We start from the raw sequence: 27,056 nt of genomic DNA on the forward strand, positions 1-27,056 counted from the left end.
GACAAAAGTGAACCAAGAGGCGTTTACAGATGACACATTACTTCAAAAACAGCAATATGGAGCACAATTCAAAATAATAAAGCAAGTTTGTCTATTTTTAAAACTTAAAGGGATAGTTCACCCAAAAATAAATATAATGTCACCAATGACTCCCCCCCATGTCGCTCCAAACTCAAAAGACCTTCCTTAATCTTCGGAACACAGTTTAAGATGTTTTATCTTTAGTCCGAGAGCCTGCCGACCCCCCACTGAAAATCTACACATGGTACACTGTTCATGTCCAGAAAGGTAATAATAAAAACATCATCAAAGTAGTCCATGTGACATCAGTGGGTCAGTCAGAATGCGTCGAAGCATCGAAAATAAATTTTTGTCCGACTTTATTCACCATTGTCTTCTCTTCCGACTCTGTTGTGAAGCACATGTGTGAGACTAAAGACATGTGACTGCAGTGACGCGGATGACGTGTTTTCCTCAGACATGTTTGCAAAGTTTTTTTCCTCAAACTTACAGCATGCGTCTCCCTCGGACTGTAAACGAAGCCCAGGCGCACAAAACAAAAAAACAGCTGGGGCGCACCAGATAACACGTTAGCCATGTCATACGTCATCCGGAAGATAAGAGAATGCTGAATAAAGTCATAATTTTTGTTATTTTTGGACCAAAATGTATTTTCGATGCTTCAACGCATCCCAACCGACCCACTGACTTCACACTGACCACCCCGGTGATGCTTCCATTAGCTTTCTGGACATGGACAGCACACCGTACGTAGACCCTCAATGAAGGGTCAACAAGCTCTCGGACCAAACATAAAACATGTTTCCAAAGATGAACGGAGGTCCCATGAGTTCGGAACGACATGAGGGTGAGTAATCAATGACACTACCTTCATTTTTGGGTGAACTATCCCTTTATTGATCAAAACTGAATGAAGGTGATCATTTTAAACTTTTCTGCGAGGGATTTTTAATGTGCAAACTGTTTAACAGCTAAAGCACAGCATGCTAGGCATGCTATTTAAAGCATTGCTGCTAATATAATGTGCCCCAGTCTGTGAAAACCCAGCTAAAGTCATTTGTGATTTACTGTTTTCTAAATAAAATCATATACAGTATATAACATTGATATCTGTAATATTGACTCAGTAAGGTCATGTCAAAGATTGAAATCATTTTATAAAACCTTGCTCCAAATCTCACATTTACTATATGAGACTTTAGCCTGGATTTCACAGATATGATCTGTATCAAATCTAAAAAAAACAAAACAAAGAAAATCTAGATAAACAAGTTGACTAGCTGGTTGTTAAACGACTAGTTGACGTTTGTGATCCATCCCATTAAAACATAAACGCTTAAAGGGACACTCCACTTTTTTTGAAAATATGCACATTTTCCAGCCCCACCCAGAGGTAATCATTCGATCTTTACAGTTTTGGAATCCATTCAGCTGGCGCTACCACCTTTAGCATAGCTTAGCATAATCCATTGAATCTGATTAGACCATTAGCATCGCGCTTAAAAAAATAACCAAAGAGTTTCGATATTTTTTCTATTTAAAACTTGACTCTTCTGTAGTTACATCGTGTACTGAAACCGATGGAAAATTTAAACTATCAACTCTCATTCTGGTATAATAATCAAGGACATTGCTGCCGCAACATGGCTGCAGGAGGCGCAATGATATTACGTAGTGCCCGAAAATAGTCCCCTGCTATTAAAAAGATACTAAGGGGACTATTTTCGGCTGCTGCGCAATATCAGTAATAGTAATATCAAGCTATGCTAAAAGTGGCAGCGCCAAACCCGGAGATAAGCCGAATGAATTCCAAAACGGCAACAATCAAACGCTTAACTCCAGAGGAGCTGGAAAATGTGCATATTTTTGAGTGGAGTGTCCCTTTAACGTCTTTTAGTTTCTTCCATTGTTTTAAACAGCCAAGGACCATCTGACTACTCTTTGAATGTTGGTGTTGTAGACGTTCCCTTGTAGAAAATGTTCCTGGTGTTGTCTGGGCTGTTTCCTCTTTCTGGAATCAAGATCCTTGTTTTTCTGCGTAAGCTTGCATCACGGCTCCCTGGGCCTGACTCTGTCATTTCCATGGGAGTGACCCGGATGGTAGAAATGGTCTGGTTGGGGTGGTGATCTCCGGCACCCGCTGTGGAGACAGTGGGGACGGTTGGCACGGCAACAACTTTGGGAACACCGTTTCTCTTTCGTTCCGTAGAGCTGCTTCTGTCCCTTACAGATTCAGAGCTCTCAGAGTCCCGATTCAAGTCATTGAGCTCGAACGACTGTCTAAGGGTGCTCTGGGACTTCCACGTCCAGGAGCCGCTTCCATCTGTGGAGTGAGCATGCACTAACGGCCGACCGTTTTCTGGATGGGCTTCCACCCGAATAATAGTCCCTGAGCTGCCTTGACTTCCAGATTCATCAGTCAGACTCTTATAGCGCTGCAGCGGTGCCGTGGAGCTGGTGTGGCTGCTGCTCTCTGAACTAGGAGAGCTTCCCTGTAGCAGGCCTTGCTGCTTGGACATCGCGATGACCTGCATAATGCGCGGTTGGCCGTTAGAGTTAGTCCTGACCACCGGTACCTCGCCCTTCTCCGCGCTTCTCTCCATGCTCTTTATCCATTTGTCCCGAATGCTGCCGCCGCCCATGTTTTCTTGCGCCTCCTCCGGGATGTGTACCAATTGCGAGGAACCAGGCCGAGGCTGCATCGGCATCCGTGTGCCTCCAGCGATCCCGGTAGGATTCGTACTTCCAGTGGCCATTTTTTGATACGGAGTTCCAGGTCCTTGATGTTCACCGTTGATACCCACAGCCGACGGCTCAGAGTTGCACCGAGTCTCCATGCTGTTTAAAGAGGACTGCCCTGCCCCGACTTCCATGGCATGCAGGGAATGTTTACGATTTTCGTTCTTGCTCTTCCACTGCGATAACAGCTGCTTGGATCGGCTCGAATCCACAGAGCTGATGTGGATAGTGGCGTTGCGGAGGGTGGAATCGTCCATGGAGGGCATGTGTACTCTGGGAAGGGTGTTGCTGAAGGTCACCATGTTGTCCTTGAGTGGAGGACTGCGAGGGCTGATGACCTCCACATCTCCACCAGATCTCTTGAGATTGCCGAGAGATCCGGCCTGATGGTGCTGGGTGTTACGGTGCAGGATGCCATCGGAGCAGGAAGACGAGAGGCCGTCACTGCCACTGCAGCTTTTGGCAGGGAGGCGGCGACTCTGCTGGCAGAGATCGGTCATAGTTCGGTGAGAATCTCGATTGTGAAGCTGAATTGTCTGCTTCTCGCTGGGTTGGAAATTTCCGACAGCATACAGACCCTGGATGGACAAAACAACATTGTTAGTAGTAGGAGTGTAACTAGAGATGCACCAATGTTAAATTTTCCCACCAATACTGATAGTCGATTATTCAGAGTGATATCTGCCAATAATAATCGTTTGGTGGTTATATGAACTTGCATTAACTAAATTCTGGAAATTTCATTTTCTGGATGTTATTCATTCATATAATAACCAGTGAATAAACTAGTTAAACTAGTGATTTTTTAGACACAGAGCTCAAATTTATTGCATTTTCCTGTTCTCTTTTGAATGACAAGATATATCGCCCATGACTTTCTGCTGTTTTTAAACCATCGTCCGGCAGCAGGAAAAAAAATTATATAAAAACTGGCGATATATCGTTAAATCTCTGTAACAATACACAATGTACAGAGTTGTATTGATTATATGATTCGATATGATTCACGATATAGAGATAGTGTTATCAAACACTCAAAAAAAAAAAAAAATGCAAATAGTGTCATTATATACTCACCCTAATATGGAAAATATCTGGACATAATGGACATGACATCATTTGCAAATAAAATCTCATGTTTTATTAATTATTATTGTTATCTGGGAATAATACATGTCGAAATGTTACCACTGGCCAGTCAGAATCAAGCATTCCTTAGCGACATGTAATAACTAGTAATAAAAGTTACCTAAACATGATTAAACCTTGTTCTTGGAACAACATTCCTGTTAGCCAATCAAATCTGGAATATTTACAGAGAAAATTCGAAGAATCTCACCAGGTAAACAGCGATTCCCCCACCAAGCAGGAAGCCCAGGTAAACATCAACAGCGTGGTTCTTGTGCTGAATGATGCGAGTCAGACCACAGATGATGGCACAGATGACGAAGAAAAAGACCAGCAGAGGTTTCAGCAGTTTGGATGAGTCTGTCACCGTGCTGTTGAAATATATCTGTCCAAAACAAGAATTTATGATGCAAAGTTTAGCTCTAACCCTAATCAAACACACCTGAATGCCATTTCCAAGTCACCCTGCAGCTTTTGATTAGATTTTTTAAGTGTGTTTGGCTAGGGTTGGAGCTAGACTTTGCAGGATGGTGGCCCTCCAGGATCAGGAATGCCCACCCAATTCAGTATTTTACAGAATTAAATTATTATTGGCTTCAAACACTTAAAGAAAAAAAAGGGAAGAACCCAACCTGTTGGAATGAAATTTAACCTATGCTGGGTCATTTCAACCCAACATGTTGGGTTGTTTTAACCCATTGTGGGGTCAAAGAGTTAATTTACCCCAACGGCTAGGTTTTTCTCTCTTACGCTGGGTTAAAAATAAGTACCAGCTAAGCTACAGGGACATAACATTTTTTGTAAACCCTGCAAATTGGTTTTTAAAATGTGTTTAATTTTTGTCTTTTTTACTAACCCTAAAAACGCTTGCTATCCATGCTTCACGTTCTGCTCCCACATTAATTCTGTGTGAATTTTCACAGAAGGCGTCATGAATGGGGTTTCTGTTTTTGTTAGCAGCACAATCAACAGCAAGTGGCAGGATAATGCGAAACAAATTATATGTTACTCACAGAGACATACACTGCAGCAAAGGAGGCAAGTGTGGCGTGGTGTGACGGGAAGGATTTTCTGGAACAAAGGAAAGCAATTCGGGTAAGTCCTGGCGAGTCTCCCTATACACATAACCCAGTTTTCAACGCAAATTATTTTACAACAGCAGGCACACTTGAGAAAGATTTCCTAAGTAAACCACAGTGTTTGAAGGATGGCAAAATAACCCAGCATTATTTAAGAGGGTATGAATATTAGAAAAAGCAATAATGAAACCCCACCCCTACTGTAAATTCAGCATGACTGGATTTAGTGAAAATAGTTACGAAAATAAAATAGTTATGAACTGCAGTGGTCTATAATACTGTATATTTAACACATTCAAGTTCTTAAATTATCAAAAAAATCAAGTAAAAGTAAGGGCTGTGATTATATTCACAAAAAATAAAGCTCCAAATTGCATTTATAGGTGGACTGTCCCTTTAATCTATAGTCTATTTTTCACAATCTCTGCTAGTACAACAGAGATATAAGTCTATGTTCTACTTCAAAGGTACAATGAACCACACCTGCCAGCGTTTATGACAGCAGCATCAGATCCTGAGCAGATGTCCTCCAGGATGAAGAAACTTTCATCACATGAAGTGTTGAGATGGGTGTAGTTTGGCTTGCAGACAGTCAGGAAGTAAGGGGTGGGGTAACCTGTCGACAGCTGGATGATGTCAGTAATCAAAGCAGTGGCACATAGTCCAAACACATGAACACCTGTACAAAATAAGAAGAATTCAATCTGTATTATTGTCAAGAATATCAAGACAAATCTTAAATATATGATTTTACATTATTTATAACTTCAGTTATGTTATATTGCTGTTTGAGTATAACCAACATCTGGAAAGTTCAATTCAAAGTGAGATATTTTCTGTAACAGAAATTGCTTTTCAAAAACGTCTGGTTGAACTACAGTAAGCTTCTTCCTAGGTTAGTGACATCACAAACCCCAAAATGTACCCAAACCCTGCCCCCAGGAACATTAAACAAAGGCTTAGGCCATGTTGGGCTGCTTTTTATCTTGTAATAAGGATGCCCTGCTGAAAAAAACAGCATCAAACCAGCATGGACCAGCATGGGAATAATGCTGGTCTATGCTGGTTTAGCTGGTGGTCACCAGCATACCAGGATCAAAACACAACATATGCTGGTCATGGGATGCTGGTGCTAATGTTGGTTTGGTGCTGGTTTAGCTGGTGCTAATGCTGGTTTGGTGCTGGTTTAGCTGGTGCTAATGCTGGTGCTGATGCTGGTTTAGCTCCAGCACCAAAACACAACATATGCTGGTCTTGCTGGTATGCTGTTTTTTTCAGCAGGGTGTAGGGTGGCCATTCGTGCCAGTTCCGCCGGACACGTCCCGAAGATGTTTTCGGGTTCCTTCTCCAGAAGTTGCGTTGCTCGACCGCATACGTCATCACATTTCAGTTAAAATACATTAGAAAATTAAGATTTTTTTTTTTTTAAGAAATACAATCTTTGTAGTTTCATTCTTACCTTGAAATTTAACGGTTGTTTTTCTGAAATTAAACCTGAAATATTAAACCTTGATGACGTATGCGGTCGACCAACGCGACTTCCGGAGAACGAACCCGAAAACATGTTCGGGACGTGTCCGGCGGAACTGGCACGAATGGCCACCCTAGCAGGGTGTAAACAAAGGGCAACGCTGTTTGGCTCCGCTAGCCAGTTAGCTAAATGCTAATTCAAACTTATCTGACAAACGCCTACAAATATCCCTTTTGAAAAGACCAGCTAAAAGCCTAAGCTGGTTTTAGAGGGGTTTTGGACACTTTTAGCTGACTGGATGACCAGCTGACAGAAACCTGCTTGATAAGGCGTGAAGCTTGGCCAGCTTGGCTAAGCTGTTTGGCTAGTCTTAGCTGGTTTAAGATGGTCCTCCAGCCTGACAAAGCTGGTCTTACAGCCTGGTTAAACTGGTGGGTCAGCTGGTCTCCCAACAGCTTAAAGGGACACTCCACTTTTTAAAAAAAAAAATTCTTATTTTCCAGCTGCCCTAGAGTTAGATTTTTACCGTTTTGGAACCCATTCAGCTGATCTCCGTGTCTGGCGCTACCACTTTTAGCATAGCTTAGCACAATACATTGAATCTGATTAGACCATTAGCATTGTGCTAAAAATAACCAAAGAGTTTCAATATTTTTCCGAAAAGTGGTAGCGCCAGTCCCGGAGATCAGCTGAATGGAATCCAAAATGGTAAAAATCTAATATTTTTTAAACTCTAGGAGAGGAAAAATTGGTATATTTAAAAAAAAAAAAGTGGGGTGTCCATTTAAATGTAAAAAAAAAAAAACGTTTAACACATTTACCATATTCTGCAGAATTAGCAGGAAAATGTGTAAAAAATTCCACCTGACAAGTGTGATTATCCTACCAGGTGCTTTAAAACAGAAAGACAATAGAAATGTGACCTACCCACAAACCTGACACCTCGCCGGACGAAAGAGTTAAAGTTGCAGCCGGCCGCGTTGATATCTGCTTCGGCCCCGCCTTTGCATTGCATTCGGGACAGACAGCAGAACAGAATCCCCTCTACGATCATGATCTGAGGGTCAGAAGTAGAGATCAGATGTTTCACACACGGTTATCTCGCATCTCAGATTGCACCCATCAGTCTCCTGCTAACTTTCAAGAGGTTCTCTTACGACAAATTCACCACCACAGGAATAAACTTGCTCTAAGTTTACAACCATCACAGATGGTTTTTAATACAACAGCCATAATGATCTTGTCTATTTTGGTGAGCAATATTTAATTTGGCATACACTTGGATTAAGAGGGTGGCTTGCACTGACATAGATGGACATAAATAATAAATTAAATGATTTCAAAGTCTCCATATAGAGACGATACAGACTTAATCTTCCATTTTATATAGTATTTGTCACCAGGTGAGGAATTGAAATCCCAGTGGGATGATGGGATTGATGTGAGCTGTGCTCTACACACAGGCCTGGTAGGGAAGGTGCTAACTTACACTGGCAAGATGACGTGCCTCGCCATGACCTGAATCAGATCCCAGAAAGCACACAGATCGCACCATCCCACCCCATCTGACTAACTGAAACCTCAGACAAGAGCTATATTCATGACACCTGGTGAAACCACAGGTGTTACTCAATCCCTACAGTCTCATCCTACACTGATGCTAAATCTGACCCATGTAGGTAAACAAACAGTAGATCAATAGAATGGTAGTGTAGGATCAGTTTGTCACAACTTCATAAGCAAAATGACTTTCTAGACGATGGCTTTGCTATGCATGTTTCATGCGGCTAAGCTTGAGATAAAATGCAAGAGTGGTCAGAGCTCTATATGCCTGTAATTCAAACTAAATTATTTAATTTACATGCTGCAGAAAAATTAAGCGAATTGGTAGTCTCAGTTTTTTTAGTATGTTCATACAGTGCTGTGTTTCTCTTAGTTATAGAACTTAAGTACAAATCTTTCTTTAATGTCCCCTTAGGAGTTTTCAGAAGATAAAGATACAGTATCCACATTAAGATACAATATGTTAATCATATTAGTCAAACATAAGTCAATTAGGGCTGCAACTAATGATTATTTTTATAATACTGTTCATGTATAGCTCAGTGGTAGAGCATTGTGTTAGTAGCACATTAGGTCATGGGTTTGAACCCAGGTAACACACATACAGTACTAATAATTTTTTTTTTACCTAATGCACTGTTAGTCGCTTTGGACAAAAGTGTCTGCCAAATGCATAAAAAAGTAAATGTATCGATTAATCGAACGATTATTATTCGATTAAAAATCTATTCAATTTGATTTTTTACTTATTATAGGTCAATAAATTCTAAAATTTAAGTATTCATGTGTAGATGTGTACTTTAAAAGTGCAAAAGTCACACATTGAGTATTTTAAAAGTGCAAAAGCCACACATTGAGTTTTACTAACATAATCTTTAAAGGGCAACTATGTTCCGATTCATGATTTTACATTTCTTTTGGTGTGTGTATAAGTACATTAAAGGAGTAGTCCACATTAAAGATTTTCAGTTTGTGTTTATTAACCCTTTGGTTTCACTTCATCACCTGTTGGAGGTTTCTGTTAAAAACATTTAATTAATTAAGAATCTAGTATGTGCTCATTGTTCTGTCATAGTTTCTTCAAAATTAAGATTTATTTGAGTGTTTTTAATAAAAATATTTTAATTTTCACCATGACGTATACGCCCCGCCCCTTTGATTGCACCGCCCCCAGTTAATCGAGTACTCGTTCTTCAGACCTATGGATTAATCGAAATGATAAAATGAGATAAATGCCCATCCCTAATCACAACGTACAGATTAGCTGGCCAATCAGGAGACGCAGCGCTTCTCAGATTGATGGTTTTGAACAAAATCAATGTTTTTTTTAAACATAAACAACGCAAATACATTGTGTTATACCACATACACAAAATAACATTGCTTTTAGCAATGAAATAGGTGCTCTTTAATTTTTACATTTTAAGCTTCAAATAAAAAGTTTGTCCAGTTTTTAAATAGTAAAACATCTTTAAATGTCAAAACATAAATAAACAAATCAGATGGATTTTTTTCAATTTTGATCTTCAACTTCAACCTGACTTTATAGGCACACAGATCACGCTGTATGAAGCAGACGGTGGTGAGAGAGAGCATGTGACATCACAGACCAACTTAATGACATTCCCTGACACGATTTTCATAATCAATTTTAATGATTAGTTGTTGCAGCCCTAAAGTAAAAAATATTTGAAGACATATCGTGATTTATGATATGGCATAACTTTGGCAGTGGCATATCGAGAAAGTAAACTGTAAATTAATGAAATGCTACAACAAGCTTAACAGACCTTAATATAATACAAAGATTGCCTGCGGTGTGTTTTACAAGTGTGAATATGAGCCAGCAATGCATTTATTTTCTCACTTTGCTACTAACTACAAATTAAATATCACCTTATAATAGCTGCTGAAGATCAAAGAGAAGAAAATTACAACCGGAAACCATTTTGCCATCCTGTCGTTTCTAGAATAACGCAGTTATGCAGTGCACCAAAAGACTCAACATGAATTAATGTGTAAAATAATCACAGACTTCCGCTCCACCGACCCTCCAGCTCCACAACCCACAAACTACTGTAAATCAGCACTAAACCCCAGTGTAAAACTGCACTTATATGCGCTGGGACTTGGGAGTTAACCTAAAGACACCTTAGCAGGTACGAGAAGATAAAAACAAATTCACTGTGTCATAAATCTCCTCAGAGGGCTGGCAGATGTTCCTGGCAGTGTTGTTATGTACCCGAGCTGTCATACAGTTAAAGAGAGAAAAATGGCACCTGACAGCTCGCTGTTCATGGAGCAGGGTGAGAAACTCAACGGGGCTGTGAGCTTTTTGTGCATACTTTCTATTCATAAGTGTTACGACAGTGAACACTTGACCTAAGGTAGTAAAGGAAAGGGTTGGCTGGTGGTATGTGTCAGCTGTGATCACGCATAGGATGCCGAAGCGGAGCAGTCCAACGGTCTGCCAGTGTACAAACTTTTTCTGCAGCTTAGTGCACCTAAATGGAGAAATACTCACAAATTTAGGTCACGTGTGTCTTAAGGGAGCATGAATAGTTTGATGTTACAACAGTATTAGATCCATATTTTATGTCTTAAAGGTGCAGTGTGTAAATTTTAGCGGCATCTAGTGGTGAGGTTGCGAATTGCAACCAAAGGCTCAGTCCACTGCTCACCTCTTGCTTTAGAAACACATAGAGAAGCTACGGTAGCCGCCACCGGAACATGCTATCACCAGAGACAACTTAGTAAAAAAAGTTTGTCAGTTAAAGGCTTCTGTAAAAACATGGCGGCACAAAATGGCGACTTCCATGTAAGGGGACCCTCAGTGTATGTAGATAAAAACGTCTCATTCTAAGGTAATAAACACATAACGGTTCATTATGAAAGGTCTTTATACACCCCTGATAATATAGTTTTGTATATTATTTTGCATTTCTGTCAAGAGATCCTTTTAAAAATTACACATTGCACCTTTAAAGTGACAGTAGCCTAAAGGCCGAAGTATAGTCCAGTTTTTAATACTCGCTTAATCTCATGTGTAAACAGAGTATAGGTTTAAATTAGTGTCCTGCGAGTATTTTGTGAATGTGAAAGTCTCTTTTATCACATGACGCAACAAACACATATTTTAACATGACAAGCAACACACGACAGTCCGAACACATATTTTGAATTCACGCCCCTCGGAAGAGAAGTCACCGGCCGCCACTGTGATTGCAGCTTTAATGTTGTTTACATTAGCAAGAGACCCAACGATCCTACAGTACCTCGTAGACATCATCCACAATACAACAGACAGAAACAATATCTTCAAATAAAAACAACCCAGCATGTATTAATATGAACAGTAAGACTGACCGTAATGGCAGGTGCAGCAAAGGCCAGACTGAGGAGCATGAGGAACGGAATGACCTCATGTGTAGGTTCGATATAAGGCAGACTCAGACTCCGGTCGTGACAGCTGAAACCCCAGCGGACCGGTTTGAAAACGTCCGTCCACTCTAAGAAATACACGCTGACCACAGATGAGACCAGGAGAGGAAGCTGTTGAAAAAAAGAAAATATATCACATAACACTTAACAAACTGTGATCCAGTAGCTCAGTCGGTAGAGCATTATAAAGCAGTGCAAAGGTCATGGGGTTCGATTCCAAAGGAAAACAAATAGGGGAGAAAACGCTTTTTGGTATTGGCTCAATCATTTAAAAAATATTTGAGTTTGATTAATTACATTTTTACACAAGCAACACACACATCTCTGCTACAAATGAACAATTGAAGTTTGTGTCTATTATTTACCATTCTTAAACAATTACACCAATCATGATAGAAGTGCAAACGTTACAACTTACCCCATACAGTAGGTGGTGGGGTTAATTGTAACTGGCAGGGGGTTAGTTGTAACACTTGCTAAAAATTAAGTCTGCAAGCAAATATTTCAATACTAGTTTGTCTATGAAGTGGATATTGTTTATATATCTGTATATAATAGACATGTCTCCACACTGTATTCATTCATCAAATTCTAAAATAATGAAAATCAAAGTCTGATTTTAGCCATTACAGGCGCTCTAAGCGAATCTGTGTGACGTCACTTTTTGTTGAAGTTTGAACTGATTTCAAACAAACGGAGCGTAGGTAACTCCTCCCCCTCCCTTCTGTGCTTTCATGAACGCGCCCAACCCCCACCCCCAAATCCTTCTTGTTGTTTATTGGCTGGAACACTTTGTTTTGTTTCGTGGTGCTACGTTTGGCCACTGTGTTTATATTGAAGTTTGTGGAGCCTGGGCTGTCTACAGAGATCTCGTTTTTTACAGTTTGATCAGAGGACAGGAAGCAAGCAGATAGTGAGGAGTATGTAACAAAAAATGTTTTATGGTCTAAAACGCGTGAATTCGCTTAGAGCACCTTTTATTTCATTATGATTTCAATCTTTGACGTGACCTTATTCAATCAATATTTAACATAAGAACAAAAATTCATTTGACACACGATTTTTGATAAGACAAGCACATTTATTTTGTTGGCAGCCAGCAATCATTTGTGTGTAGTCTATTTAAAACAAAGGCAAGAATTAAGCTAACGTTAGCTGGTTTCATATCATAAGTTCTTTTAAAGTTATATTTTTGGGCCATTTTGCCTTTATTAGATAGACAGTGATTAAGGAGACGACAGGAAAGTATAGGGTGGAGAGAGGGGTTTGGGATTGGCCAAGGACCTCGAGCCGGGATTCGAACTCTGGTCGCCAGAAGTGCGTCTGCACCATGTGTCGGAGCACCGTCCACTACACCATCGGCTCCGACCATATCATAAGTGCTGAGGGGTTAGTTGTAACACAACGCTACAATTAACCCCGCTGGGTGAAAATATTTTCAAGCCCACCAAAAATGTTGCTAAAAGCTGCAGACATATTTTAAAATAATGCTATGTTTTAGTCAACAAGACACTGTTTAATATGACATAGCATTGGATTTGGTATCTTACACACCCAACTTAGAAACCGAAAAAAAAAAACATATAATGAAAAAATTTACCTACATGCCACCAAAACACTCATTCATCAATAACTCTATGGAAAAACATGATACCTTTCCATAAATTTGCACGAGAGCATCTTTTTTTGGCAGTGCATATTTTAAATGCACTTTGGAAAAAGCATCTAACAAATGGATTAATGAAAATGCAATGTGCATGCAAACACTGTTTTCAAAAACTGACACTGATAACCTTACATATCTAAAAACTTCATATGTGAGAGATAATGCACATTCGGTTAGATTTTAAACCCATTATATCACTATATAAACAGGTACTGAAAATAATGGATCAGAAACCAATTATGTGGCACCACTGTCTGATTAAACAAAAATACAAGCTTTTAAATTTTGATAGTTTTATCAAGTTCTCTTTTCTTAAACTGATTTTTAAATGCGTAAATAAGTTAGCTCCAGCCGTACTCTGTCCTTTTGTGATAAAAATAAGCACAAGGAGAGTGGCCACTAGGGGAGCAGTGGGTGGCAACTTAAAGGTGCAGTGTGTACATTTTAGCAGCATCTAGTGGTGAGGTTGCGAATTGCAACCAACAGCTCAGTCCACTGCTCACCCCTCACTTTTGAAGCGCATAGAGAAGCTACGGTAGCTGCCACCGGAAAAACATGTCATCGTTGGAGACAACTTAGTAAATAAAAGTTTGTCTGTTAAGGGCTTCTGTAGAAACATGGTTCACAAAATGGCGACTTCCACGTAAGGGGACCCTCTGTGCATGTAGATAAAAATGTCTCATTCTAAGATAATAAAAACATAACGGTTTATTATAAAAAGGTCTTTAAACACCCCTGATAATATAGCTTTGTATATTATTTTGCATTTCTGTCAAGAGATCCTTCTAAAAATTACACACTGCACCTTTAATACCAGAGGGGCGCAAAACCAGTTTCGGACAGTCATGTTTCTGAGTGATAGGAACCCATTTTTGGAATGATTTACCAACTGAAATAAAAAAACAAACCGAGCAAAAAACATTTAACAGACAGGTAAAATACTGGCTGAAAGAAAATCAAATATGTGGCCATTGACTACGGCTGGGTACTTGGGGGCTTGTTATGTGATGTGCTGTATTGTGTAATATGATCATGACTTTTTTATGTTAGTATATATTTTTATGTATTTATTGTATGATTGTGTAATTGACTGTGTAGTTCTTTTAAAAACAAAATATTTGGATTATTTTTAGAAAGGTCTGACCAGGGACTAGGGTTGCAAATTAGCCTACTGGCTAGAAACCTTGCAACACATTTACCCATATTATTACTGACTGTGATAATTATGTAAGTAATAATGTGCGCTGCATTGTCCCTGACAAATAAACGTATAAATAAAATAAAAAATAAAAATTAGTTACAACCATTTTTACAAAAATACTTGAAAATACTTGAATACTTGAAGCTGGCAAGTTTGTGATATCCAAGAATCTTCTGGTAAGCAAATAAAACATTTACAGTACTGGTACTGTAATAAATACAGCAAACAGGGATTGAATGAGGAATGGTAAACAGTGTTTTAATGATGCGCTATGGCTCACTGATGCAAAATAAATCTCCTACAGTTTCCCCTCAAAAGTCGGCACACTAAAGGCAAATATGGGTCAGTGGTATCAGCTCAGGCATGGCACAACTCTGCAGAATCAGCAGAGATCAGCGGCCGCCTGCTGTATCCATCTGCATATCAAACACCGTGAACTGACCCAGTCACTTTACTGTAATAAACTTTAACTCTCTGTCATAATTGGGCTAAATGCATCAAAGAGAATTGGATGAGGGGGTTGAAAAGATACAGTATGTTCATACAGTATGTGGGGATCATTTGATCATCCATCCATGTTAATTATTTCTGTTTCATATAATCCAAACCGTGTTGGTTAAATCGATACTGAAATAAATACAAAAAATGCACACAAACACTGCGTAAAATGTGCATTGATTCTTGGGCAAAATTTTGATTGAAAGGAAAACACCAGTTTTTCAATATTTTACTATGTTTTACCTCAACTTAGATGAATTAATACAAACACTATCTTTTTTTCAATGCGTGCACCTATAATCTTTGTACAGCGCTTCTTGAATGTGTTAGCATTTAGCCTAGCGCCATTCATTCCTATGGCTCCAAACAAAAGTTTTATTTTGTGCCCCCATACTTACTCGTGTAACTACTCATGTAACAGTTTTTAAATAGGGAAAACATGGAATTGTTTGGTGGGTTCTAAATTCATCCCTGTTTGGAGCCATAGGAATGAATGGGGCTAGGCTTAATGCTAACACATTCACGAGGTGCTGTACGAAGATTAAAAGTGCACGCATTGAAAACATATAGGTATATATTAATTTGTCTTGTAAGTTGAGGTAAAAACATAGTAAAATATTGAAAAACTGTGGCATTTTCCTTTAAGGATAGACCAAATTTACTTTGTCAATGCATATTCCTGGTACAATACCAGAATACATATTTAAAAAGTATATAAAATGTCCTTCTAAGCCTCCAAAGTGCTCTTTTACAACATTACTTATCCAATAGCCATACTTTATAATTTAGGGGGAGACGGTCCTACACCATGGACTACAAACTTGCATTCTGGTCTTTAATTTGAAATTAAACACCCACTTTAATTTAAAATCCTGGAAGTCTCACCAATTTAATATTTTTCTTGATGAATATCCAGTTTGCACAAATGTCACATTATGGAAGTAAAATGAGTTGCCACTTCACGTTGACTTTTAAAAGGCTCACAATTAAATGAAAAGGTGAAGCTGAATTCTGAATAATTGATGGATATAAATGGTGGGACAGCGTTTCTCAGTAGCTATTTTAAGATCTGTGTGGGATTGGCACCATCACAGTGGGTACAGATGGTGTCCTGTTAGTGAAGAACCCATTACGCTAAGAGCACCCAGCCAGCACTTCATCTCATTGCTGAAGAGATCATATGAAGAGGTTTTTGTGACCCGAATAGCATAAATTTAAATTTGTCCAGCCATTTTTTTAAACTCTTAAAACTTGAGCTATAAGACCGGTTTTGTTATTTGACAAACAATACTGCCAACCAGATTAAAATAAAGCAAATGAAAGAAAAACAATCAATAAATAAAACCATTCAGCATAACCAGTCTGCATAATGTATGTATGTGAGTGCATACTTGGATCTTTTGCTTGTGTACCAGACCACGTGTGACGTGTGTGCATTGTAAAAGCTGTACTGCCTCAATACTTTATGTCACACTGACCTACATATATTCACTAACCCATGATGCATTGAGACTTAACCCCATGCATCATGGACAAAAGCACAAGCTTTTCCATCACTTTCATCTTTATGGGGAAAATCTGAAATACTATCCACTGCGATGTTGACCTAGAAAGACTAAAACTTAGACCAAAATAGAGTATCTATGCAAAAGAAAGAAAAATCCAAAACCTCTTTAATAACTTAATTGTTTTTTATAAGAAGCAACAACAATAAATTTAAACAATAGCTTAAGATTATAATATGCAACCACACTTTTTTCAGATAATCCTCTCAGCAATTGTTTCACGTACATCTCTTAAATAATTGAAGAAAAAGCCAAACCTGATGCTTTGTAACATTACTGAGAACTCCACAAAGTGTCATTAGCCATCAAACCCATGAATGAGCTGTTTAATTTAGGATCTGGTTTAAGATTATTAACATGCATACCATGAAAACAGTTTAAATGTATGCAACAGCCCAACATTCATTTTACATTCATTGATCATCTATATTTATGATGTTGCTTTAGCATTGCGATCCTATACAGTAATGTGCAAATATGCATACATCCGTCCTCTTACCTCCACGAAATAAAAGCAAGGCAGCAATGTCACGCTTTCTTTAGTCATCCTCTCTTTTAGCCTTTCTCTCGCAGACATGACTGTCTTTTCTTTCCAATCCTTTAAAGAAACGCTAATAACCTGTTGTGTTATAAACGTCCTCCTTGATCCAGCCAAAAAAGACGTCTACATCCGCTGCCCCATACGTACAATAAACGCATGCTAGAGACAGAAACATGCAATCTACACCGTCACGATTTGCTAGCGGGCATCGGTGTGTCTTGCAATTCAATGTAATTGAAATGAAATATACAGAGAACAAAATGTAGCCGGCGAGATGACATCAGATTTTTTTTAAGAGAGACGGGCTTGTGTACTGCGCGTGCGCACTCGCCGCGCATTCCCCCAGTCATTCGTTAATATTATAGCGTAATAACAGTGTTTAAAGAGAGTGCTGTCTTTCTTTTAAAATACACAGTGAATTAAATAAATATTTAAATGGAGACTATGCGTGATGATGTGCAATTCATCTGTAATAAATAGTTTAACAAAATGGCCAGTTATCCCAATTTTGTAAGAGCTTTATTATCACACAATACCGCATTTATTTGACCAAATTTATTTTGGGGATATTTATGAACATTTAATATAGCATATCGTGTAGACATGTAGACGAACACAACTTTTCCACGGAGTCTTCTCATTATGTTATTTCCTAACTTTTGAAGCACACAATACAATAACATAAAAATATCTAATAACAATAAAATAACAAATATTAACATTCCATTAACAGAACACAACACAATACCAGTAGCAATAAAACCAATACAATTCCCATTTATTTTTGCGATGTTTTCTATTGTTTTCAGCTGGGGTGGATAACTTAAAAATATTGTAAACATAAACTTTCCTTTCAATTTTTGAAAAATTAATAAAATTAAACCAATGACATCAGCCGCGTTTCTTATGAATCGTGAGGAAACACAACTCGAAATGTGTTTATGACCTTTCAGACACGTGCCATTAGAGAGGTTCAGGGCACGCGCCGCGGACTCTTCAGTGAAGTGCGCAAGAGGCCGCGCCTGCGCAGTGCCGTAACAGCAGCAGCACAGAGTGCGTGAGATGTTACTAACCGCTGGTTTAAACAGCTAATAGACAAATCGGTCGTTAAAAAGTTTATTAAACCTACGCGAAAACGAAGCAAGATTAAATGCGGTCGTCGAGCGGCAGAGAACCATAAATGTAATCTCCCTCCTTCAGCAGGCTCCTTTCTGATGCTAATAAAGTCCAACTGGCACAGGTAGGGCTTTATATTTCAATGCGTGGCACCATACACACTGGAATCCTGTCATCATGCCTACATAATGCCGTTTATGGGCTTATATAGGCACGTGTCCCTTGACAACACACCGTTTGATTGGACAGTCGGATGAATACCTGTCTTGCTGAATAAAGGTCTTGATCCGGATGCATAAAATATAGCTATGCTAAGTGAGATATTCTTTGAATTAGGTTTAGTGAGAGAAAAGACCTTATATTATGCATAATTTGCATTAAGGAGACTCACCCTGAAGTTTGTGGTAATTATTTTTGTTAATTTCTTCACTGAAGCACTTGACTTGGCATGACTTTGATGTTTTGAATAAAGGTTTTATAAGTTTGTACTTTCCATTTGTACAGAGTTAAAATGGCTAAACTAACGTTACAAAGTATATCTTTTTATTAATTTAAATATTTTTCTATACTAAACCCACTGTTATAGAATAAACAGGGACAGGAGAACAATGGTAGTAGTATGCATACAAAATGTAACCAAACATTATATTTTATACAGTATTTTCATTACCAAGATCAAATAATTATTTTCCATAACTTGTATGCATGCATCCAAAATTTCCATCTTATTTGGCATTCCACTATGATTTCAATTAGTCACATGTAAAGAGGAAGACTATGATGAATATGCTAAAGTCTTATTACAGCAGATGGCTACACTCGTTGGTAATCTGAGCACAATGTACTGTATTATTAAATATTTACATAGAGATTTACTTTACTTCACTTTAAACTTCACTTCACTTTAAAGTTCATATAAGTTTCTGGTGCTTAACAACATTTCTGGATTCAATAAATTGTCAAAGCAAACTGCAGACCCCTATTGCTCACCCTTGATGTTTTTTCCTAAACTAGGGGTTAGGAAATCCACTATTATCTGTAAAAGTTTATGGGTTCAAACAATCCCTCCAACTGAACTTACAGTACCATGCATGCACTCTTCTGCACTTAAAGGGATAGTTCACCCAAAAATGATTTTTTCTAATGATAAAAGAATACTATGAAAGTGAATGGGGGTCACAAACTGTTTGATTCCGATCATCTCTCAAAATATCTTCCTACGGGTTCATCAGAACAAAGAAATGTATGCAGGTTTGTAACAACATGAGAGTGAAAAGAAGATGACAGAATTTTCATTTTTGGGTGAACTATCTCTTTAAGAAAGGTACAAACTACTTACCAATGTAACACTCCTGACTATTGCAGGTGTAACATAATCAGGTTTGAACTCATGCTTTTAGTGTAAAAGCTATTCTTCTGTTAAAAATTGTAAAAAAAAATTGGAAAAATAAATGTAACTTCTTGGTAACAGCAATACATTTGCATTACTATTGAACAAATTCCATGTTAAATGTTATTTGAATCTGTAAAATTTCTGTCAACGAAGCAAAACAGACTTAACCGTGAAACCGAAACATTTTATTTACATAGCACCTTTTACAAGCTTATAAGCATGCTTACTCTTTTGCATGCTTACTTAAAGCATCACCCTCTCTTGAAATAAATGTGCCTTGCAAAAGAAAAAGTGCTCTTGTCCAATAGGCTTTATGCCCAGCTGCACTACTTCCTGAACTTCAGCCAGCTCCTTGTTTCCTGTCTGCCATTATTGGACAAACTGATTAATCCAGGTGTGTCTGATTATTGTTGTTGTGACTACTGAGGTCAGGCACACCTGGATTAATCAGTTTGTCCAATAATGGCAGACAGGAAACAAGGTGCTGGCTGAAGTTCAGGAAGTAGTGCAGCTGGGCATAAAGCCTATTTAATATATTGAGGTTTGGAATAGTTCTTCAAGAAAAAATTCCTCTGCTATGAGCTATCCGACTAAATTCAACAAGGACTGAACAAGCTAAAACTTCAAAACAAGATCACTGACGCCACCTAGTGGTACTTGCTTGTACTGTTTATTATGCTGCTGTGTATTAAAGGGGACATTTCACAAGACCTTTTTAATATGTAAAATAAATCTTTGTTGTCCCCAGAGGACGTATGTGAAGTTCAAAATACCATATAGTTAATTTATTATAACATGTTAAAATTGCCACTTTGTAGGCGCGAGCAAAATGTGAATTTTTTTGGATGTGTCCTTTAAGCTGATCTCTGCACTAAATGGCAGTGCTATGGTTGGATTAAGTGCAGATCAAGGGGTGGTATTATCCCTTTCTGACATCACAAGGGAAGACAGATTTCAATGACCTAGTTTTTCACATGCTTGCAGAAAATGGAAGTTACTGGGTTGATTTTTTTACACATTTTCTAGGTTGATTGAAGCACCGGACACCCAATTATAGCATTTAAACATGGAAAAGTCAGATTTTCATGATATGTCCCCTTTAACTTAAATCCATTTATTTCTTTCAGGCATCAAATACCAACATGTCTGATCTCAGAAGTCGCAAAGAATTCTACAAATATCTCACTGTGGAGGTAAGCTGTCAATTTGTTTGCTACTAATGTTTATACTTGGCATAAATTGAAATATAGCTAAATTTGGTAGGAGCACGTTTATGTAATCCAACCAATCAGTGCGAAAAGGTCTGTATAGTATATAGCCCTCCCTTACATGTGTCCAATTTTCCAGCATCGCCTCACTCTTCGCTGTTACCTACCCCAGTTAAAGAGGAGAGGACTCTGGGTTGGGCTAAAATTCAGAACTCGGAGCCCTCCCCTCGGAAAACGTGCCAAATATGCTTTATTATCATATTTGATTACATGTTAAAGCAAACTCGTGAACAAGCAAAGCTCAACAGCTGTGAACTAAACGATGGCAACTTTGTCTCAGATGTGAATTTTAGTTGACGTACACTTTTTGATAAAGAACCTTTTTTGGATTTATTGTGATCCTGTAGCTCAGTTGTAGAGTATTGCACTAGCAAACGGTTGTGGGTTTGATACCAGCGCGTACACACATACTGATAAAATGTATACAATGTAATTCACTTTAAAGGGGGACATTTCACAAGATTTTTTAAGATGTCAAATAAATCGTTGATGTCCCCAGAGTACATATGTGAAGTTTTAGCTCAAAATACCATATAGATAATTTATTATAACATGTTAAAATTGACACTTTGTGTGACATTTTTTGGGTGTGTCTTTTAAAATGCAAATGAGTTGATCTCTGCACTAAATGGCAGTGCCGTGGTTGGATAGTGCCGATTAAGGGGCGGTATTATCCCCTTCTGACATCACAAGGGGAGCCAGATTTCAAAACCTATTTTTTCACATGCTTGCAGAGAATGGTTTACCAAAACTAAGTTACTGGTTTGTTCTTTTTCAAATTTTCTAGGTTAATAGAAGCACAATTATAGCACTTAAACATGGAAAAAGTCAGATTTTCATGATATGTCGCTTTTAAGGCGCTTTGGATAAAAGCGTCTGCCATATGCATAAATGTAAATGTTTATGCATTCGATACTTATATCTTATATACTTATATTAGATTCTCATATAATGTGTATGTTATTTATTATCAGTCAATGTGAAGGGGGAGCTATCACGAAAGATTAAGCAAACGTATCTGCAGTTATTACAAAACCAGTGAAGGCTGTTTAATCAGAAACATTGTTCACACAGAAGCACTATAAAAATCTGAAAGAGGCACATTATCGAGCAGCTAAATATAAAAGATAAAATAAACCTCCTCGTTCTATCCCAACATTCCATCATTTTACCCCATTAAATCAAAACTTTTTTTACCTTTTAATATGAATATGTTAACATTGAAAATTGACTCAATTTAGAAAAAATAAGCATTCAAAGCTCATTCATTCAGATCTTTTTTATGTTTAATTATTTATGCATTTCTTAATCTATTAATTCAGGTTTTTTTCTAGACTATACAAACAATGCAGAAAAAATTAAGCTTAAAGGAGTATTCCATTTTCTTAAAAGAAAAATCCAGATAATTTACTCACCACCATGTCATCCAAAATGTTGATGTCTTTCTTTGTTCAGTCGAGAAGAAATTATGTTTTTTGGGGAAAACATTGCAGGATTTTTCTCGTTTTGATGGACTTTAATGGAGCCCAACATTTAATACTTAACTCAACACTTAACAGTTTTTTTTAACGGAGTTTCAAAGGACTACAAACCATCCCAAACGAGGCATTAGGGTCTTATCTAGTGAAACGATTGTCATTTTTGACAAGAAAAATAAAAAATATCCACTTTTAAAGCACAACTTCTTGTCTAGATCCGGTCATGATGCGCCAGCGTGACCCCACGCAATACGTCATGACGTCAAGAGGTCACGGAGGACGAACGCGAAACACCGCCCCAGTGTTTACAAGTGTGTTGAAAGAGGACCGTTCCTACGTTGTTGTATGTCAACTGATACTAATTAATGTATTTGTGTCAGTTTATTGTTTAAAATGGTCGGCAAATTTGCGTTTTATATATGTAACACGTGACCTCTCTACGTCACTACGCATTTACGATAGGTCGCGCTGGACCGCATCTAGACGAGAAGTTGTGGTTTAAAAGTGGATATTTTTTATTTTTCTTGTCAAAAATGACAATCGTTTTGCTAGATAAGACCCTTATGCCTCGTTTGGGATCGTTTGTAGTCCTTTGAAACTCCATTGAAAAGGGCTGTTGGGAGTTGAGTTGAGTATTGAATGTTGGGCTCTATTGGGGTCCATTGGAGTGAGAGAGATCCTGCAATGTTTTCCTCAAAAATTTCTTCTCGACTGAACAAAGAGGGACATCGGCATTTTGGATGACATGGTGGTGAGTAAATTATCTGGATTTTTCTTTTAAGAAAATGGAATATTCCTTTAATATATTTTAGGGGTTTGCAGTTCCCTGTTGCATTTATACAGTAATTGCAATAATTGCTTTTGCAAGCGGCACTAATAATGCATGTAACTCGTGCATTTATGCAAAGTATATTATGGTGATAAATTACAGCTCTACACTTTCACATCAGTACATTTCTGGAGTGGGCAGAGGAAGCGCCTACGCGGTAGAGCCCAGCTGTAGAGGGATGTGTTTAATATTCTGCAGTTTTCTCATGTGTGTGGGCCGAAATAACATTCACTAGTACCTTCACAGAGGTCTAAATCATGCTTTTAACGCCCAGAGTTATAGCACTGCTTTCTTAGACCTAATGGTGCAGAAACTCTTTCTAGCACAATAATTTGCTGATGTATTGCCAAATAATGCAGTATAATAGTCAATTGAAAGCTCTTCTGTACCTGAATTTGACAGATTTATTGCATTCAAGTGGCTGTTTATGTTTTGTGCATTCATGAAAGTAATATATTCTACTGCATAAGTACATAAAGACTGCTATTCTGGGATACAGTTATTAAATGCAAAGGTAATAGGTGTTGATTTAAAAAAATATATATACTGACAGTTTGCATACAGTAAGGATGCCATATTTCATCTTTTTTATTTAAGACTTTTTCTGGATTTTCTATATGATAAAGAACAAAAAAGGCAAATGTAAGTATTGAAATCCCTAATCATATATAGCATGAGAGCCCATCTATCTCATCAATAAATCCCAGACTCGTAATTGCTTTTTGAGAAGGAAAAATTGATGTCATGAGTGCAGCAAAGTTTTATCTTAAGTGAGTCCCTCCACCAGTGTTTAATGCTGTCCGGAGGGATCAAAGTTATGAGGGACTGTGCTGAATTAGCTTTTATTGTTAGCTTGTAATGAAATGCTTGGTCAGCGGTCCCGACGGATCCGTCCTCGTTAATCTGAAGGGCTGAGGTTGGCACGGGGCCGCGGGGATGAAACGGCTGTTTGCCGTACCACAACAATCAGGCGCAGAGCCGTCTGCAAACATTTGCAAGTGGCCTGAAATACTTTGCTGAAATCTGTCTAGAGATAAAGATCATAAAGAGCTTTGGACTGAAATATTAATTCCAAGGTCTTGACAAGCGTTCTGTCCTGGGTCCATTTTGCTTTAAGAAATATGTACATTTCATGCATAATTGCATTTTTGGCATGCGGGGACAGGTGCTTGGGTCACTTTAGGATAATTTAGCTTATAGAGTCCTGCTGTTATATTAAGGTGATGCCAAACACGGTTGCCCTTTTCACTGTATGCAAATTAGCTTAAGTTTGCTTATATGCTAAAATATATAATGTCCCATTTTTTTATGGGAAAGATTAGTGCTTTATGTTTTAGTCCTTAATGTTTGTTTTAGTGACTGGCACAAAGTGCCACTAGATGGCACAACACATCTGTAACCATGTAAGACCTGCTTTCAAAAGAAATTGATGTAAAAGTCACTTTTCCAGACTTTATAGATATGATATCTCTACTATAAATGAAAGTCTTAATTGCTAGTCTAGACTTCATTCTATTCAGTCCTACATTATAAATAATGGTAGTGTGGAATTGTAACATTGTAAAGCTTTGAAAATTGTTTTTGTTGGAGAACCTAATGTCGTCCGGTTGGTTTAAATTTGTGCACTTTTATCCAATATTTTATTTTATGTGACAGTGTGTACTGTATGTTCCCTGGGAATTAAACCCACAGCCCTAATGTGCTGCTAATGCAATGCGATGACACATGATCTACATAAACACAGCTGTATTAATAATAATTTAGCATTGAATTTGGATAAAAGCACTTAATTTAGATGTTAGTACATTATGTACACATGTTATGTTGTTCCCTGGCAAAGGTTTTTACAGTAAAAAATATGTACGTAAATGATACTGATTCATAGAGTTGCAACCATGCATTTATAATTTCACTCACTTAGCAATATTTTTTCCCACTTTGTGATGTATCTGATTTGATACTAAATCAACTTTTCTCTTTAATATGCTCTTTAAGACTAATGTGACAGTGAATTCATTCAATATAGGCTCATTTTGGAGAAATAGAGAAATAAATGTAGGTTTTCCTGGCTTGCATATTAACTTTCATATAAATCTTTAAAGCATTGTAGAATGACTTCAAACAATGATTTTAAAAATTGATGTTTTGTTGATCATAGTTTAGCATCACGCTGGCAAATTAATTGTTTGCTTACATTTTACATTGCAGAAGATAAATCATATGAAAGATTTAAGAAAGATTACATACAATTTTCTGTTTGTAGGTGTAGTACATGTACAATGTGCGCTTACTGTAGATGGACACTAGTATTCATTGTGTGTTTTTTTTTAACATTGAATAGCTGTGGAATAAATAAAATAAACAAATAAATAAACAGACATAAACTGTTAACTTACATATTCAAAATGTTAATATTTGATATATGAAACTGGAATCAATGGAAAAATCTATTTTATTTATTTTATTTTTATCTTTAGTTTTTTATAAATAATATTTGATTTTAATAATTTATATTATATAAATAACACAACAAATCTTTATCCAATGTTGGTCAATTAAAGTGCACCTATTTCATTGCTAAAAAACGTTATTTTGTGTATTTGGTATAATACAATGTGTTTGTGTGGTTTATGGTTAAAAAAACACATTGTTTTCCATATATCGTACATTTTGTAGCTCCGGATTTCCCTCTCTTCCTGAAATGCATGGATTTTGTACAAATCCAGCTGTTTCATGTATGTGTAATTGTGTCTACTAATGTGCAGTTTAGAAAGAAAAATCACAGATGAGATCTTTTTAATATCTTAATTATTTCTTATAGACATCAGTGAGATTAAATGGAGAGTCACAAACTGAGTTCAGCGTCACAGCCAAATAGGTTCTACATTATATTCACTACCGAGCCCCTAAGGTGACATTGGAGTAAAAAAAATCCAAAGTTTAGTTTCGTGTGCTCAAGTGAAACTTTCGCACGCGCACCTGAAAGTTTCACATGCGTACGTGAAACTAAACGCGGTAGTTTCTTGTGGGTACGTGATAGTTACACGTGAGCGCGCAGTAGTTACACGTGAGCGCGCGATAGTTTCACGTGAGCGCGCGGTAGTTTCACATGAGCGCGCAGTAGTTACACGTGAGCGCGCGATAGTTTCACATGAGCACGCGAAACTAAACTTTACTTAATTTTTGCTCCATGTCCCCTTAGGGGCTCCGTAATTCACAGCTCCATACACTGAATATATTTTAACATTTGTCTTATTTAGGGATGTTTGGCAACCGCGTGCGCATGTGAAAGTGAAAGTTTTACATGCGCACGTGAAACTTAACATGGTAGTTTCTTGTGGGTACGTGATAGTTACACGTGAGCGCGCGATAGTTTCACGTGAGCGCGCAATAGTTTCACGTGAGCGCGCAATAGTTTCACGTGAGCGCGCGAAACTAAACTTTACTTAATTTTTGCTCCATGTCCCCTTAGGGGCTCCGTAATTCACAGCTCCATACAATGAATATATTTTAACATTTGTCTTATTTAGGGATGTTTGGCAACCGCGTGCGCATGTGAAAGTGAAAGTTTTACATGCGCACGTGAAACTAAACGCGGTAGTTTCTTGTGGGTACGTGATAGTTACACGTGAGCGCGCGATAGTTTCACGTGAGCGCGCAATAGTTTCACGTGAGCGCGCAATAGTTTCACGTGAGCGCGCGAAACTAAACTTTACTTAATTTTTGCTCCATGTCCCCTTAGGGGCTCCGTAATTCACAGCTCCATACAATGAATATATTTTAACATTTGTCTTATTTAGGGATGTTTGGCAACCGCGTGCGCATGTGAAAGTGAAAGTTTTACATGCGCACGTGAAACTTAAAGTGGTAGTTTCTTGTGGGTACGTGATAGTTACACGTGAGCGCGGGATAGTTTCACGTGAGCACGCGAAACTAAACTTTGCTTAATTTTTGCTCCATGTCCCCTTAGGGCCTCCGTAATTCACAGCTCCATACAATGAATATATTTTAACATTTGTCTTATTTAGGGATGTTTGGCAACCAAAACTGTTCTACCAT

At 37.9% G+C, this 27,056-nt stretch overlaps 2 protein-coding genes across 5 annotated transcripts in view; one reads left to right on the top strand and one right to left on the bottom strand.

Moving 5' to 3' along the window:
- Positions 1-860: 860 nt before the first annotated feature.
- On the bottom strand, positions 861-17,162 carry plppr4b (phospholipid phosphatase related 4b). The gene is made up of 7 exons (XM_055182994.2): positions 16,872-17,162; positions 11,368-11,553; positions 7,366-7,495; positions 5,451-5,646; positions 4,902-4,959; positions 4,100-4,273; positions 861-3,338 (listed from the first exon to the last, which is right to left on the bottom strand). The coding sequence occupies exons 1-7, from the start codon at positions 16,947-16,949 to the stop codon at positions 1,956-1,958; spliced, it is 2,205 nt and encodes a 734-aa protein (XP_055038969.2). The 5' UTR covers positions 16,950-17,162; the 3' UTR covers positions 861-1,955.
- A 735-nt stretch (positions 17,163-17,897) lies between these two features.
- Positions 17,898-27,056, top strand: part of plppr5b (phospholipid phosphatase related 5b) — a 68,854-nt gene continuing 59,695 nt past the window's right edge. Inside the window, exons 1-2 of one of the 4 annotated variants that reach the window (XM_055182345.2) lie at positions 17,898-18,153; positions 20,550-20,615. In XM_055182345.2, the coding sequence (XP_055038320.2) occupies positions 20,565-20,615 (51 nt within the window). In that variant the 5' untranslated portion in view covers positions 17,898-18,153; positions 20,550-20,564. The remainder of the gene's footprint in view (positions 18,154-20,549; positions 20,616-27,056) is intronic. The other 3 variants (XM_055182339.2, XM_055182344.2, XM_055182342.2) reach the window with 3 other exon arrangements.

Source organism: Misgurnus anguillicaudatus, chromosome 25, assembly GCF_027580225.2.
Source record: "Misgurnus anguillicaudatus chromosome 25, ASM2758022v2, whole genome shotgun sequence".
In the NCBI taxonomy this organism is placed as follows: Eukaryota; Metazoa; Chordata; class Actinopteri; order Cypriniformes; family Cobitidae; genus Misgurnus; species Misgurnus anguillicaudatus.